Source organism: Somniosus microcephalus, unplaced genomic scaffold (assembly GCF_052327205.1).
Source record: "Somniosus microcephalus isolate GS21.2 unplaced genomic scaffold, FLI_Smic_1.0 unresolved_chr2, whole genome shotgun sequence".
In the NCBI taxonomy this organism is placed as follows: Eukaryota; Metazoa; Chordata; class Chondrichthyes; order Squaliformes; family Somniosidae; genus Somniosus; species Somniosus microcephalus.
In genome coordinates, this window is record NW_028225180.1 from 66,015,681 (window position 1) to 66,033,159 (window position 17,479).

The 17,479-nt window shown below is 46.4% G+C and overlaps 1 protein-coding gene across 4 annotated transcripts in view; it reads right to left on the bottom strand.

Moving 5' to 3' along the window:
• LOC147092764 (NACHT, LRR and PYD domains-containing protein 3-like) overlaps positions 1-17,479 on the bottom strand; it is a 44,169-nt gene that overhangs the window by 18,563 nt on the left and 8,127 nt on the right. For all 4 annotated transcript variants that reach the window (XR_015075073.1, XR_015075074.1, XM_085976019.1 and 1 more), the window contains one exon: positions 9,157-9,318. Coding sequence is in view for 1 of the 4 variants with exons in the window: in XM_085976019.1 (XP_085832145.1) it covers positions 9,157-9,188 (32 nt within the window). In the remaining 3 variants the exon portion in view is untranslated. The remainder of the gene's footprint in view (positions 1-9,156; positions 9,319-17,479) is intronic.

The following is a 17,479-nucleotide window of genomic DNA, read 5'->3' on the forward strand; positions in this document are numbered from 1 at the left end:
TCACAGTGTATCAGGATCCTGCCAGGAGTGTATGGGGTTTCACAGTATATCAGCAACCTGCCAGGTGTGTATGTGGTATTACAGTGTATTAGGATCCTGCCAGGTGTGTATGTGGTATTACAGTGTATCAGGATCCTGCCAGGTGTGTAGGGGGTTACACAGTGTATCAGGATCCTGCCAGGTGTGTAGGGGGTTACACAGTGTATCAGGATACTGCCAGGTTTGCATGGGGATTCACAGTGTATCCGGCTCCTGCCAGGTGTGTATGGGTTTTCACACTGTTTCGGGATCCTGCCAGGTGTGTATGGGGAATCACAGTGCATCAGGGTCCTGTCAGGTGTGTATAGGGTTTCACGGTCAGGATCCTGCCAGGTCTGTATGGGGTTTCACAGTGTATCTGGATGATGCCAGGTGTGTATGGGGTTTCACAGTGTATGAGGATCCTGCCAGGTGTTTATGGGGTTTCACAGTATATCAGGATCCTCCCTCGTGTGTATGGGGTTTCACAGTGTATCAGGATCCTGCCAGGTGTTCATGGGGATTCACAGTGTATCTGGCTCCTGCCACGTGTGTATGGGTTTTCACAGTGTATCGGGATCCTGCCAGGTGTGTATGGGGTTTCACAGTGTATCAGGATCCTGCCAGGTGTTTATGGGGTTTCACAGTGTATCAGGATCCTGCCAGGTGTGTATGGGGTTTCACAGTGTATCAGAATCCTGCCAGGTATGTATGTGGCTTCACAGTGTATCAGAATCCTGCCAGGTGTGTATGGGGTTACAGAATGTATCAGTATCCTGCCAGGTGTGTATGGGGTTTCACAGTGTATCAGGGTCCTGCCAGGAGTTTATGGGGTTTCACAGTGTCCTGCCAGGTGTGTATGGGGTTACAGAATGTATCAGTATCCTGCCAGGTGTGCATGGGGTTTCAGTGTATCAGGCTCCTGCCAGGTGTGTATGGGGTTTCACAATGCATCAGGATCCTGCCAGATGTGTATGGGGTTCCACAGTGTATCAGGATCCTGCCAGGTGTGTATGGGGTTTCAGTGTATCAGGATCCTGCCAGGTGTGTATGGGGTTTCATAGTGTATCAGGGTCCTGCCAGATGTGTATGGGGTTTCACAGTGTATCAGGATCCTGCCAGGTGTCTATGGGGTTTCACAGTGTATCAGGATCCTGCCAGGTGTGCATGGGGATTCACAGTGTATCCGGCTCCTGCCAGGTGTGTATGGGGATTCACAGTGTATCTGGATGCTGCCAGGTGTGTATGGGATTTCACAGTGTATCAGGATCCTGCCAGGTGTGTATGGGGTTTCACAGTGTATCAGGATTCTGCCAGGTGTGTATGGGGTTTCACAGTGCATCAGGATCCTGCCAGATGTGTATGGGGTTTCACAGTGTAGCAGGATCCTGCCAGGTGTGTATGGGGTTTCACAGTGTATCAGGATCCTGCCAGGTGTGTATGGGGATTCACAGTGTATCAGGGTCCTGCCAGATGTGTATGGGGTTTCACAATGTATCAGGGTCCTGCCAGCTGTGTATGGGGTTTCCCAATGTATCAGGATCCTGCCAGGTGTGTATGGGGTATCACAGAGCAACAGGCACCTGCCAGGTGTGTATGGGGATTCACAGTGTATCAGGGTCCTGCCAGGAGTTTATGGGGTTTCACAGTGTATCAGGATCCTGCCAGGTGTGTATGGGGTTTCACAGTCTTTCAGGATCCTGCCAGGTGTGTATGGGGTTTCACAGTGCATCAGGGTCCTGCCAGGAGTTTATGGGGTTTCACAGTGTATCAGGATCCTGACAGCTGTGCATGGGGTTTCAGTGTATCAGGGTCCTGCCAGCTGTGTATGGGGTTACAGAATGTATCAGTATCCTGCCAGGTGTGTATGGGGTTTCAGTGTATCAGGGTCCTGCCAGCTGTGTATGGGGTTACAGAATGTATCAGTATCCTGCCAGGTGTGTATGGGGTTTCAGTGTATCAGGATCCTGCCAGGTGTGTATGGGGTTACAGAATGTATCAGTATACTGCCAGGTGTGTATGGGGTTTCACAGTGTATCAGGATCCTGCCAATTGTGTATGGGGTTTCACAGTATTTCAGGATCCTGCCAGGTGTGTATGGGGTTTCACAGTGTATCAGGATCCTGCCAGGTATGTATGGGGTTTCAGTGTATCAGGGTCCTGCCAGATATGTATGTGGTTTCACAGTGTATCAGAATCCTGCCAGGTGTGTATGGGGTTTAGCAGTATATCACGATCCTGCCAGGTGCGTATGAAGTTTCACAGTGTATCGGGATCCTGCCAGGTGTGTATGGAGTTTCACAGTGTATCCAGGTCCTGCAAGGTGTGTATGGAATTTCAGTGCATCAGGCTCCTGCGAGGTGTGTATGGGGTTTCACAGTGTAACCAGATCATGCCAGATGTGTATGGAATTGCACAGTGTATCAGGATCCTGCCAGGTGTATATCGGGTATCACAGTGTATCCAAGTCCTGCAAGGTGTGTATGGGGTTTCACAGTGTATCAGGATCCTGCCAGGTGTGTATGGGGTTTCAGTGTATCAGGATCGTGCCAGGTGTGTATGGGATTTCGCAGTGTATCAGGATCCTGCCAGGTGTGTATGGGGTTTCAGTGTATCAGGATCCTGCCAGGTGTGTTTGTGGTTTCACAGTGTATCAGGAACCTGCCAGGTGTGTATGGGGTTTCAGTGTATCAGGATCCTGCTACGTGTGTATGGGGTTTCAGTGTATCAGGATCCTGCCAGGTATGTATGTGATTTCACAGTGCATCAGGATCCTGCCAGGTGTGTATGGAGTTTCACAGTGTATCAGGATCCTGCCAGGTGTGTATGGGATTTCACAGTGTATCAGGATCCTGCCATGTTTGTATGGGGTTTCGCAGTGTATCAGGATCCTGCCAGGTGTGTATGGGGTTTCAGTGTCTCAGGATCGTGCGAGATGTGCATGGTGTTTCACAGAGTATCACAATCCTGCCAGGTGTGTATGGGGTTTCACAGTGTATCCAGATCCTGTCAGGTGTGTATGGGTTAACACAGTGTATCAGAATCCTGCCAGGTATGTATGGGGATTGACAGTGTATCAGGCTCCTGCCAGGTGTTTATGGGGTTTCACAGTTTATGAAGAACCTGCCAGGTTTGTATGGTGTTTCACAGTTTATCAGGATCCTGCCAGGTATGTATGGTGTTTCACAGTGTATCAGAATCCTGCCAGGTATGTATGGTGTTTCACAGTGTATCAAGATCCTGCCAGGTGTGTATGGGGTTTCACAGTGTATCAGGATCCTGCCAGGTGTGTATGGGGTTCTACAGTATATCAGGATCCTGCCGGGTGTGTATGAAGTTTCACAGTGTATCAGGCTCCTGCCAGATGTGTATGAAGTTTCACTGCATCAGGATCCTGCCAGGTGTGTATGGGGTTTAGCAGTATATCACGATCCTGCCAGGTACGTATGGGATTTCACAGTGCATCAGAATCCTGCCAGGTGTGCGTGCGGTTTCAGTGTATCAGGATCCTGCCAGGTGTATATGGGGTTTCACAGTGTATCAGGGTCCGGCCAAGTGTGTATGAGGTTTCACAGTGTATTGGGATGCTGCCAGGTGTGTATGGGGTTTCACAGTGTATCAGGATCCTTGTAAGAAGTCACACAACACCAGGTTATAGTCCAACAGTTTTATTTGAAATCACAAGCTTTCGGAGTGCTGCACCTTCGCGAGGTGAGACTATAACCTGGTGTTGTGTGACTTCTTACATTTGTCCACCCCAGTCCAACACCGGCATCTCCACACTATCAGGATCCTGCCAGGTTTGTATGAAGTTTCACAGTGTATCGGGATCCTGCCAGGTGTGTATGAGGTTTCACAGTGTATCAGGAGCCTGCCAGGTGTGTATGGGGTTTCACAGTGCATCAGGATCCTGCCAAGTATGTATGAAGTTTCACAGTGTATCAGGATCCTGCCGGGTGTGTATGGGGTTTCGCAGTGTATCAGGATCCTGTCAGGTGTGTATGGGGTTTCGCAGTGTATCAGGATCCTGCCAGGTGTGTATGAAGTTTCACAGTGTATCAGGATGCTGCTAGGTATGTATGGGCCTTTACAGTGTATCAGGATCCTGCCAGGTGTATATGGTGTTTCACAGTTTATCAAGAACCTGCCAGGTGTGTATGAAGTTTCACAGTGTATCAGGGTCCTGCCAGGTGTGTATGGGGTTTCACAGTGTATCAGGGGCCTGCCAGGTGTGTATGGGGTTTCACAGTGTATCAGGATCCTGCCAGGTGTGTATGGGGTTTCACAGTGTATCAGGAGCCTGCCAGGTGTTTATGGGGTTTCACAGTGCATCAGGATCCTGCCAAGTATGTATGAAGTTTCACAGTGTATCAGGATCCTGCCGGGTGTGTATGGGGTTTCACAGTGTATCAGGATCCTGTCAGGTGTGTATGGGGTTTCACAGTGCATCAGGATCCTGCCAAGTATGTATGAAGTTTCACAGTGTATCAGGATCCTGCCGGGTGTGTATGGGGTTTCACAGTGTATCAGGATCCTGCCAGGTGTGTATGGGGTTTCACAGTGTATCAGGCGCCTGCCAGGTGTGTATGGGGTTTCACAGTGTATCAGGATCCTGCCGGGTGTGTATGGGGTTTCACAGTGTATCAGGATCCTGCCAGGTGTGTATGGGGTGTCACAGTGTATCAGGAGCCTGCCAGGTGTGTACGGGGTTTCACAGTGCATCAGGATCCTGCCAAGTATGTATGGGGTTTCACAGTGTATCAGGATCCTGCCAGATGGGATTTCACAGTGTATCAGAATCCTGCCAGGTATATATGGGGATTCACAGTATATCAGGCTCCTGCCAGGTGTGCATGGGGTTTCACAGTGCATCGGGATGCTGCCAGGTGTGTATGAAGTTCACAGTGCATTAGGCTCCTGCCAGGTGTGTATGGGGTTTAGCAGTATATCACGATCCTGCCAGGTGTGCATGGGGTTTCACCATGTATCAGGGTCCTGCCAGGTGTGTATCGGGTTTTACAGTGTATCAGGATCCTGCCAGATGTGTATGGGGTTTCACAGTGTATCAAGATCCTGCCAGGTGTGTGTGGGGTTTCACAGTGTATCAGGATCCTGCCAGGTGTAATTGAGCTTTACAAATGATAGTATTGCGCACCTGGATTAACTGGAGTTAATATAAATCTGCAAATTTGCAAATAATTCTGATATCTGAGTGAATTGTAACTGCAATTGATGCGGAAGATTTGAAGGTTGAAAATCCAAATCAACTTTTATTCTGTTTCGGCATCTTTTGAACTTCTGATTTCGGGTACTGATCCATTGTGAACATGACCTGAAAATTCTGTAAACGTCTTGATTTAAGGCAGTACAGGAGACTTTGGTTTATCCGGAGGATGTATGTCTGGAAACCTCGATCGACCGGCAGAAATCAGGAGCCGTTTTGTTAGGTTTTTTTTCTTCTCGTGGCTTTTTTTTCCAACAGTCAGGCTCTGGAAAGTCTCTCTGAAGCTGTTGCTAAGCTACAGAGACGCTTCCAAGGTACGGGCCAACTGTTTGAAGCTGTTGCTAAGCAACAGTGTTTGTTGTCAGATACGGAGATGAATACCTCCGTATGCTTCAACATTAACGCTGGTATGTCCAGCAGTTTTGATAGATCGGCAACAGCTCGGTCCCGTCGGTGCCGGATATAACAAAGTTTCCTGTAATGGGAAATAAATGTGATGGAACTAAAGCAAAAGGTTGAGATATTAACAGAAAATACTGGAAATACTCAATAGGTCAGGCAGCATCCGTGGAGAGAGAAACAGAGTTAGCGTTTCAGGTCGATGTCCTTTCGTCAGCAACTGAATGCTCGGCCAACACTGGTGAAGCCGTGTTGGTGGCGGTGGCACGGTTGTGCAAGAGGCCAGAGTTAGTGGAACAGACAATTCTAGAGTTGTGGGACTGCTGTAGAACTGCAAGAAGTTACGGTGATAGAGAAGGGCAAGGCCATGAGTGGATTTGAACAGGAGATTGGGAATTTTAAATTAGAGGCATTCGAGGACCACTAGCCACAACAGGCGAGTGAAAACACGAGCGATTGCTGAGTGGGCCCTGGGCGGAACAGGGTACAGGCAGCAGAGTTTTTGGATGAGCTGAAGTTTACAGTGGGCAGAGGAAGGGAGGCCGGCCATGAAAGCATTGAAATAATCGAGTCTGAAGGGGACAAAGGAAGGGAGCAGGGTTTCAGCAGCAGATGGGCTGAGATAGAAGTGGAGGCGGGTAAGGTTATGGAGATGGAAGTCTGCTGTATTTGTCATGGAGAGGATATGGAGTTCAAAGTTCAGCTCAAGAGCAATTAGGACACTGAGTTTGAGAACAGTCAGGTTCAGCCTCAGAGAGTGGCCGGGGAGGGGGATGAACTTAAGTGGCGAGTTGGTGTTTGGTGGGGTGGAATACAATGCTTCAATCTTCCCAATGTTCAACTGGAGGACACTTCAAACTAAATGAAAGGCCGGATCCATTAAAGGATTTTAAACAATGAAAGAATGTAAAAGTACATAGGCTTTTGTACAAAGTACAAAGGGACATAGACAGGCTAAGTAAGTGGGCAGAGATTTGGCAGATGGAATACAATACTGGAAAGTGTGAGGTTATGCACTTTGGCAGGAAAAATCATAGAGCAAGTTATTATCTTAATGGCAAGAAACTGGAAAGTACTGTAGTACAAAGGGATCTGGGGGTCCTGGTGCACAAAACTCAAAAAGTTAGTATGCAGGTGCAGCAAGTGATCAAGAAGGCCAATGGAATGTTGGCTTTTATTGCTAGGGGGATGGAATATAAAAACAGGGAGGTATTGCTGCAGTTGTACAAGGTATTGGTGAGACCGCACCTGGAATACTGCATACAGTTTTGGTGTCCATACTTAAGAAAAGACATACTTGCTCTCGCGTCAGTACAAAGAAGGTTCACTCGGTTAATCCCGGGGATGAGGGGGTGGTCATATGAGGAGAGGTTGAGTAGATTGGGACTCTACTCATTGGAGTTCAGAAGAATGAGAGGCGATCTTATTGAAACATATAAGATTGTGAAGGGGCTTGAACGGGTGGATGCGGTGAGGATGTTCCCAATGATGGGTGAAACTAGAACTAGGGGGCATAATCTTAAAATAAGGGGCTGCTCTTTCAAAACTGAGATGAGGAGAAACTTCTTCACTCAGAGGGTGGTAGGTTTGTGGAATTTGCTGCCCCAGAAAGCTGTGGAAGCTACATCATTAAATAAATTTAAAACAGAAATAGATAGTTTCCTAGAAGTAAAGGGAATTAAGGGTTACGGGGAGCGGGCAGGAAATTGGACATGAGTCTAGGTTCGGAATGGTCATGGCCCTGTGGGTAGTGGAGTGGGCCCAGGGGCCGTGTAGCCTGGTTCTGCTCCTACTGTGTTCTAATTCTGTGTTAGATTTCAGGAGATGGTTTTATTCCTGTTCCTGGCTGGGGTGGAGATCGCCTTTACAGAAGGTAAGTACTGTAGAAAATATAGGGACAGCGTGATCTCCTGGAAGAATTTCGATCGCCTAGATGGGTCGGAGAGGAATTTCCTAGATTTTTTTCTCCCAAATTGGCCATTGGGTCTTTATCTGGTTTTTCGCCTCTCCCGGGAGATCACATGGGTTCGGGTGGATGCACAGTGATAGAAGATTTGAGGTTAGGATCAGATCAGCCATGATCTTATTGAATGGTGGAGCAGGCTCGAGGGGCCGATTGGCCTACTCCTGCTCCTATTTCTTATGTTCTTATGTTCTATTCAACTTCCAACATTTCATCCCCCAGTCATGCTCTTCTTGACCAAGATGGAGTAGAAACCCATCCATTAAAGTTAGCGGGCAGGAAACTATATGAGCTCAATTTCCTGAGGTTCCCCTGGGGAGTGACATTCCACATCAAGAGCACAGAGGCAGAACATTTTTTCTGTTTTGTGCAGTTTGTGTCAATCCATCATAGGAATGAAGTAAAATCAATGGAAAACTGCTGTGCAGATTCACTAGGATGTTACCTGGAATGTGGAGTTACTGTTATAGAGAGGGATTTGAGAACTTTGGGTCATTCCACTAGAGGTGAGCAGTTGCTGCACACCTTCAGATTCTGAAGAGTTAGGATCAAATAAATCGTTACTGATAGTTTTCACTGATTGGCCAGAGGGCAAATGTGTATGCTAATTCAAAGCATTCGGTGTGAAATTGGATATATTTATTGATGCACGAAGTGGTTAGAAAGCATAATTCACTCCCATTAACTATTGTGAGATAATTCTATTGTTGTGTAGATAAAAGGAGAGATAGAGTATGGAGAGTGAGCAGATGATTGGAACTAGACTATGTGGGATAATAACCATAATGGGTAGTGAGCAGGAGATTGGGATTAAACTAGCTGGGATATTAATGGTAATGGGCAGTGAGCAGGTTGGGATTAGACTCGGTTGCCTAGATTTCCAACTTGTGCAGCTGGCAGCATTTCCATTTAGTGCTATTCCATTACAGGTAACTGAGAGACAATTAGCGGCTGCTTGAATGTAATTTTCTAAAGTGTTGTCCCGGGGAGTGACGCTCCACGACAGGTTCTACCGCCCGTATTGTATCTCTGCCCCGAAGTTAGAATTGACCCCCGGTGATGCAGGGGGAGGAAATACCTGTAACTTGCATGGCATCGGGTTTTGAACCTCCAATTTTTTGGGTTAATTTCTCTGTTTGGGTCTCATACCGATTTTAAACATTTTTTGTTTGTTCGTGAAATGCCTCTCATTTACTCATTGTCATCGCTCAGTTTACTTTAAGTAATTCAACTCAAGACCTTCCCACTAACTCCTGTCTGTTGCCTCTCGTCTCTCCTTTTCCCAATCCAACTCAAACTGTTCCCTTTGTTTACAGCCCACACAAGTCATACCCGAACCGTTCCCCTGTCCTTTGCACAGGTACTGACGGATTCGCTGGGTATTTTTCACCTCTTCGTATCATTGTTTCAGATTCACAATATTTTCAGTTTTATCCACTTCTTTCCTATTTGGCCTGTTTCTCGGTAACATTCTACATTTATAAGATCTGATATTCTGTCAGTTCTGTAATGTTTAAATAATCCAAACTCATTCTGTGTCCCTCCCACTTACCCAATGTTCTTGTCCACTGAAATGCCGCTCATAACAACAAGCTGACTCCGTCTACCCCTCCTTCAATCGCCTGTTCCAGTTTGTCCCGGTAGAATTTCGTCAACTGGAACAGCTGGTAATCGCCGCACTTTGTCAAGAACTCAGTGATTGTAGAGTTTGGATCTGTGAACACAAATGGAGAAAACTAAACCCATTATCCACTTTCTGCCCAGGCTGTTACATTTCCTCTTATATCAAACGTCTGAAGCCTCCTGTGAGCCACCTTATCAAACACCTTCTGCAAACCCAAACACACTGCATGGGCAACATTCCATCAATCTACAAAGTATTACAAAGTATTTACAGCACAGAAAAAGGCCATTTTACCCAACAGGTCCATGCTCCACTTGATCCTCCTCCCACCCCTCTTCATCTAACCCCATCAACATAACCTTCTCCTTTCCCCCTCATGTGTTTAGCTAGCTTCCCCTTAAATGCATCTATGCTATTCGCCTCGACTACTCCTTGTGGTAGCAAGATCCACACTCGAACCATTCTCTGGGTAAAGACATTGCTCTGAATTGCCTGTTGGATTTATTAATGACTCTCTTATATTGACGGCCCCTAGTTCTTGTCTCTCCCCCAAGTGGAAACGTCTTCCCTACGTCTACCTCATTAAACCCTTTCATAATCTTCAATCTCTCTCTCTGGTAACCCCTCAGTCTTCACTTTTCTAGAGAGTGCCCGTCCTGTTCAATCTTTCCTGAGAGGCATAACGGCTTAGTTCTGGTATCATTCTGGGAAATCTTGTCTGCACCATCTCCAGTGCCTTTATGTCCTTATATTATGGAGACGAGAACTGTTCCCAGTACTCCAAGTGTGGTCTAACCAAGGTTCCATACAAATTTAGCATAATTTCTCTGCTTTTCAATTGTGTCCTTCTAGGTATGAATTCCATTGGTTTTTTTTGCTTTATCAATGACTTTATTAACAGACATCACTACCTTTAGTGATCTATACAGTCACGTTTCAGCAAAGCTGCATCAAATTCGTCAAATACGACTTGTTTACAGCTAATCTGTTCCAGCCTCCCCTCATCATCTCCTTTATCCCTAAATGTTCACTAATTCGACTTGGAATTACAGATTCGAATAGCTTGCTCACAACTAAAAGACTAATTGGTCTGCAGTTACCTGCTAATCCTCTCTCCCCATTTAACAGAGAGATTGTTTGGGCTCTTTCAGTCCACCTGTATATTTCTGATATTATACGAGGATTGAAAAATTGTGCTCAGTCCCTCCTATCTCCCCTCTGATTTCCTTTCTGGGCCCAGTGACTTCTCCACCTCAGCTATTTTTCTCAGATCCAAATCCTTCTGTACAGTGATCTCTAACTGTGGGCCCACATCCTCCTCTAGTACATCAACATTCTCACTTCCACCATCAAAGGAAATATTTTGATGTTATCTGGAGGTATCGCACAGGCTGCTTACTGGCTTTTTGTGTGTCAGCCAGTGGCTCAATTGGTAGTAGCCTTGCCTCTGAGTCAGAAGGTTGTGGGTTCAAGTGCCACTCCAGGGACTTGAGCACAAAAATCTAGGCTGACACCTCAGTGCAGTTGTAGGATAGATTGTACCTGTAGGATTTAGTAAACATTATTAAGATTCTATAGCCATTATTAAATGACTATAATATGTGAAATTGTAAGTTAAAAAGCTAAAAAGCCTGTATAAAATGGCGAATGGCTGAGACCAAAGCCTGATGGTAAAATTAAGTCAACATTATGTTAACTGCGAGAATAGTGCTCAGGTAGTGTAGATTTTCTGTTATGTTAAAAACAAAAAGACAGCGAAGGACAAAACATTAATTAAGTCTCAAAGTAAGATAGAGGGTTTTCAATACCTAACATCCCTTATCGCTGAAGTTTCAAACCAGGCTAGATAATGGGCTATGGGAAAGGCAGAAGATGTAAAAGTTCTCAGAATAAAGCTCACAGCAGAAAAGGGGAGGAAATCATAGACAGTACTTGTGAATGTCAGAATGGTGAGATAGCCCAGCAGCTGCAAGTTGCTATGTATTTTTGAAAGGGGAAAAAAAGATATAAAGGAACAGCTATTGATCACTGAAAGCAGCGCGGAACCAGAGGAAGAGGAAGCGGAAGCTTCAGTCAACAGAACACAGCAAGAGAATAAAGAGACCATGCCAGTCACTCGGAAGGAACGCCGAGGTTCAATTAACAAACTGCGACTATCTTCTTGTTAAGTATTACTTCTTTGTACTGGATGTTTAATGCTTAATAAACCTGTTTTACTGATACACAATATACCTGGACCCAGGGTGGGTTTGTGTAGTCATGGACTGTTTCCCTGATACACAATATACCTGGACCCAGGGTGGGTTTGTGTAGTCACGGACTGTTTCCCTGATACACAATATACCTGGACCCAGGGTGGGTTTGTGTAGTCACGGACTGTTTCCCTGATACACAATATACCTGGACCCAGAGTGGGTTTGTGTAGTCACGGACTGTTTCCCTGATACACAATATACCTGGACCCAGAGTGGGTGTGTGTAGTCACGGACTGTTTCCTTGATACACAATATACCTGGACCCAGAGTGGGTTTGTGTAGTCACGGACTGTTTCCCTGATACACAATATACCTGGACCCAGAGTGGGTTTGTGTAGTCACGGACTGTTTCCCTGATACACAATATACCTGGACCCAGGGTGGGTTTGTGTAGTCACGGACTGTTTCCCTGATACACAATATACCTGGACCCAGAGTGGGTTTGTGTAGTCACGGACTGTTTCCCTGATACACAATATACCTGGACCCAGGGTGGGTTTGTGTAGTCACGGACTGTTTCCCTGATACACAATATACCTGGACCCAGGGTGGGTTTGTGTAGTCACGGACTGTTTCCCTGATACACAATATACCTGGACCCAGAGTGGTTTGTGTAGTCACGGACTGTTTCCCTGATACACAATATACCTGGACCCAGAGTGGGTTGTGTAGTCACGGACTGTTTCCCTGATACACAATATACCTGGACCCAGGGTGGGTTTGTGTAGTCACGGACTGTTTCCCTGATACACAATATACCTGGACCCAGAGTGGGTTGTGTAGTCACGGACTGTTTCCCTGATACACAATACACCTGGACCCAGAGTGGTTTCTGTAGTCACCGACAAATTAATTCAGAGCTTTTGAAAGCTACACAGTACTGAGGGAGCGCTGCACTGTCGGAGATGCCATCTTGCGGATGAGACGTTAAAACAAGGCCCTGTCTGCTCTCTCAGGTGGACGTAAAAGATCCCATGGCAATATTTCAAAGAGGAGCAGGGGAGTTATCCCCGGTGTCCTGGCCAATAATTATCCCTCAACCAACAAAAACAGATTATCTGGTCATCATCACATTGCTGTTTGTGGGAGCTTGCTGTGCGCAAATTGGCTGCCGCGTTTCCTACATTACAACAGTGACTACACGTCGAAAAAGTACTTAATTAGCTGTAAAACGCTTTGTGACGTCTGGTGGTCATGAAAGGTGCTACATAAATGCAAGTCTGTCTTTTCTGTGATAGATTTGGTGCAGGCGCAAAATTGTAAATGGGCCACGCAGCCCGTTAAAGGGAACCGTACCCCCCAAAAATTAGGGGGAATTTTGCCATTTCCCTTCCTTAACTGTGTCCATATGGATTACAGCAAACTACAAACAATATACAGCACCAAAACAGGCCATTCGGCCCAACCAGTCCATGTCAGCGTTTATGCTCTACTCGAGTCACCTCCCAGCCTTCCTTATTGAACACTATCAGCATAACCCTCTATTCCTTTCTCCCTCATGTGCTTATCTAGCCTCCTCTTAAATGCATCTATGCTATTCACCTCAACTACTCCCTGTGGTAGCAACCTGGGGAAGATGCAACACAGGACTACATGCATACCAGAAAGTGGAAGCAGCATGCTATAGACAGGGCTAAGCAATCCCACAATCAACGGATCAAATCAAAGCTCTGCAGTCCTGACACATCCAGTCGTTAATGGTGGTGGACCATTAAACAACTAATGGGAGGAGGAGGCTCCATGAATATACCTATCCTCAATGATGGTGGAGCCCAGCATGTGAGTGCAAAAGGCAAGGCTGATGCGTTTGCAACCATCTTCAGCTAGAAGTGCCGAGTGGATGATCCATATCGGCCTCCTCCTGAGCTCCCCACCATCACAGAAGCCAGTCTTCAGCCAATTCAATTCACTCCACGTGATATCAAGAAACGGCTGAGTGCACTGGATACAGCAAAGACTGTCGACCCCGAAAACATCCCGGCTGTCGTGCTGAAGACTTGTGCTCCAGAACTAGCCACGCCTCTAGCCAAACTGTTCCAGTACAGCTACAACACTGGCATCTATCCGACAATGTGGAAAACTGCCATGTATGTCCTGTCCAAAAAAACAAGACAAATCCAATCCAGCCAATTAAAGCTCCATCAGTCTACTCTCAATCATCAGCAAAGTGATGGAAGGTGTCATCAACAGTGCTATGAAGCAGCATTTATTCACCAATAACCTGCTCACTGATGATAGTTTGGGTCCTGCCAGGACCACTCAGCTCCCAACCTCATTACAGCCTTGGTCCAAACATGGACAAAGGAGCTGAATTCCAGAGGTGAGGTGAGAGTGACTGCCATTGATATCAAGGCAGCATTTGACTGAGTGTGGCATCAAGCAGCCCTAGTAAAGCTGAAGTCAATGGGAATCGGGGGCGGGGGAACTCTCCACTGGCTGGAGTCATACATAGCACAAAACAAAATGGTTGTCCTAGGCCCAACCATCTTCAGTTGCTTCATCAATGACAATCCCTCCAACATGAGGATGTTCGCTGATGACTGCACAGTGTTCAGCGCCATTCACAACTCCTCAGATAATGAAGCAGTCCATGCCTGCTTGCAACAAGACCTGGACGACATTCAGGCTTGGGCTGATAAGTGGCAGGTAACATTCACGCCACAGAAATGCCAGGCAATGACTATCTCCAACAAGCGAGAGTCCAACCACCGTATCTCCAAATTTCAACGTGATTACTATCGCCGAATCCCTGACGATCAACATCCTGGGGCTCACTTTTGACCAGAAACTGAACTGGACCAGCCACATAATTACTGAGACAACAAGCGCAGATCAGGGGCTAGGTATTCTCCAGTGAGTGTCTCACCTCCTGACTCCCCAAAGCCTTTCCACCATCTAAAAGGCACAAGTAAGGAGTGCAATAGAATATTCTCCACTTGCCTGTATGAGTGCAGCTCCAACAACATTCAAGAAGCTCGACACCATCCAGGACAAAGCAGCCCGCTTAATTGTCACCTCATCCACCACCTTAAACATTCACTCCCTCCACCACCAGCGTACCATGGCTGCAGTGTGTACCATCTACAAGATGCTCTGCAGTAACTCGCCAAGGCTTCTTCAGAAGCACCTCCCATTCCCGCGACCTCTTCCACCTAGAGGGAGAAGGGCAGCCGGCACATGGGAACATGTTCCCCTCCAATTCACACACCATCCTGACTTAGAAACATAGAAGATAGGAGCAGGAGTAGGCCATTCGGCCCCTCGAGCCTGCTCCGCCATTCAATGCGATCATGGCTGATCATCCCCATACCCCTTGATCCCTTTAGCCTTAAGAAATATATCCAACTCCTTCTTGAATATATTTAATGAACTGGCCTCTACTGCCTTCTGTGGTAGAGAATTCCACAGGTTCACCACTCTCTGGGTGAAGAAATTCCTCCTAATTTCTGTCCTAAAAGGCCTACCCCTTATCCTTAGACTGTGACCCCTGGTTCTGGATTCCCCGACCATCGGGAACATCCTCCCTACATCTAGTCTGTCCAGTCCTGCCAGTATTTTATAAGTTTCAATGAGATCCCCTCTCATTCTTATAAACTCCAGCGAGTACAAGCCCAATCAACCCAATCTCTCCTCGTACGTCATTCCTGCCATCCCAGGTATCAGCCTGGTGAATCTTCTCTGAACTCCTTCCATGGCAAGAATATCCTTCCTCAGATAAGGCGACCAAAACTGCACACAATACTCAAGGTGTGGTCTCACCAAGGCCCTGTACAACTGCAGCAAGGCATCCTTGTTCCTGTACTCAAACCCTCTCGCTATGAAGGCCAACATACCATTTGCCTTCTTAACCGCCTGCTGCACCTGCATGCTTACCTTCAGCGACTGGTGCACAAGGACACCCAAGTCTCGTTGCAATTCCCCTTCTCCCAATCTATTGCCATTCAGATAATAATCTGCCTTCCTGTTTTTGACACCAAAGTGGATAACCTCACATTTATCCACGTTATATTGCATCTGCCATGCTTCTGCCCAATCGCCCAACCTGTCCAAATCATCCTGTAGTTTCTCGGCATCCTCCTCACAGCACACACGCCCACGCAGCTTTGTGTCGTCTGCAAATTTGGAGATATTACATCTAGTTCCCTTGTCTAGATCATTAATATATATTGTGAATAGCTGGGGTCCAAGGACCGATCCCTGCGGTACTCCACTAGTCACTGCCTGCCACTCTGAAAAAGGCCCGTTTATTCCAACTCTTTGCTTTCTATCTGCCAACCAGTTCTCTATCCAAGTCAATACCTTGCCCCCAATCCCATGTGCCTTAACTTTACACGCTAATCTCTTATGTGAGACCTTATCGAAAGCCTTCTGAAAGTCCAAATACACCACATTCACTGGTTCTCCCTTATCTATTTTACTAGTTACATCCTCAAAAAATTCCAGTAGATTAGTCAAGCACGATTTACCTTTTGTAAATCCATGTTGACTTTGTCCGATCCTGTCACTGTTTTCCAAGTGCTCTGCTATTACATCTTTTATAATGGACTCTAGCATTTTCCCCACTACCGATGTCAGGCTTACCGGTCTGTAATTCCCCGTTTTCTCTCTACCACCTTTTTTGAATAGCGGGGTAACATTAGCTACCCTCCAATCCATGGGTACGGTTCCAGATTCCATTGAATGTTGGAAGATGATCAGCAATGCATCTACTATTTCTAGGGCCACTTCCTTAAGTACCCTAGGATGTAGATTATCAGGCCCTGGGGATTTATCGGCCTTCAATCCCATCAATTTCCCTAACACCATTTCCCTACAAATACTGATTTCTTTCAGTTCCTCTCTTTCATCAGACCCTATGTTCCCTGACATTTCTGGGAGGTTATTTGTGTCCTCCTTTGTGAAGACAGAACCAAAATATGTATTTAATTCACAGAAGATCACAGATCACAGAAACCCCACAGTGCAGATAGAGGCCATTTCGGCCCATCGAGCCTGCACCGACACATGTCCCACCCGATCCCCGTAACCCCTACACCAACACATATCCCACCCTATCCCTGTAACCCCACGTATTTAATCCCCCTAACACTAAGGGTCAATTTATCATAGCCAATCAACCTAACCTGCACATCTTTGGACTGTGGGAGGAAACCGGAGCACCCGGAGAAAACCCACGCAAACACGGGGAGAATGTGCAAACTCCACACAGACAGTCGCCCGAGGTCGGACTCGAACCCGGGTCTCTGGCGCTGTGAGGCAACAGTGCTAACCACTATGCCACATACCATAAATTGGTCTGTCATTTCTTTTTTCCCCATTATAAATACCCCTGATTCTGACTGCAAGGGACCTACGCTTGACTTCACCAATCTTTTTCTCTTCACATATCTATAAAAGCTTTTACAGTCCGTTTTTATGTTCCCTGCAAGCTTACTCTCATATTCTATTTTCCCTTTCTTAATTAATCCCTTTGTCCTCCTTTGTTGAATCCTAAACTGCTCCCAATCCTTTGGATTACTGCTTTTTCTGGCCAATTTATATGTTCTCCTTGGATCTTATGCTATCCCTAATTTCCCTCGTTAGCCACGGTTGAGTCACCTTTTTTTTGTTTTATTTTTATGCCAAACTGGGATGAACAAATTCTGTAGTTCATCCATGCGGTCTTTGAGTGTTTGCCATTGCCTATCCACCGTTAGCCCTTTGAGTGACATTCCCCAGTCAATCATACCCAATTCGTGCCTCAGACCATCGTAGTTTCAGGACCCTAGTCTCTGAGTCAACTACTTCATTCTCCATCTTAATGAAGAATTCGATCATATTATGATCGCTCCGACCCAAGGGGCCTCGTACAACAAGACTGCTAATTAATCCTTTCTCATTACATAATACCCAGTCTAAGATGGCCTGATCTCTGGTTGGTTCCTCGACATATTGGTCCAGGATGTATATCACCAATCCGTCAGTGTCGCTGGGTCAAAACTCTTGAACTCCCTCCC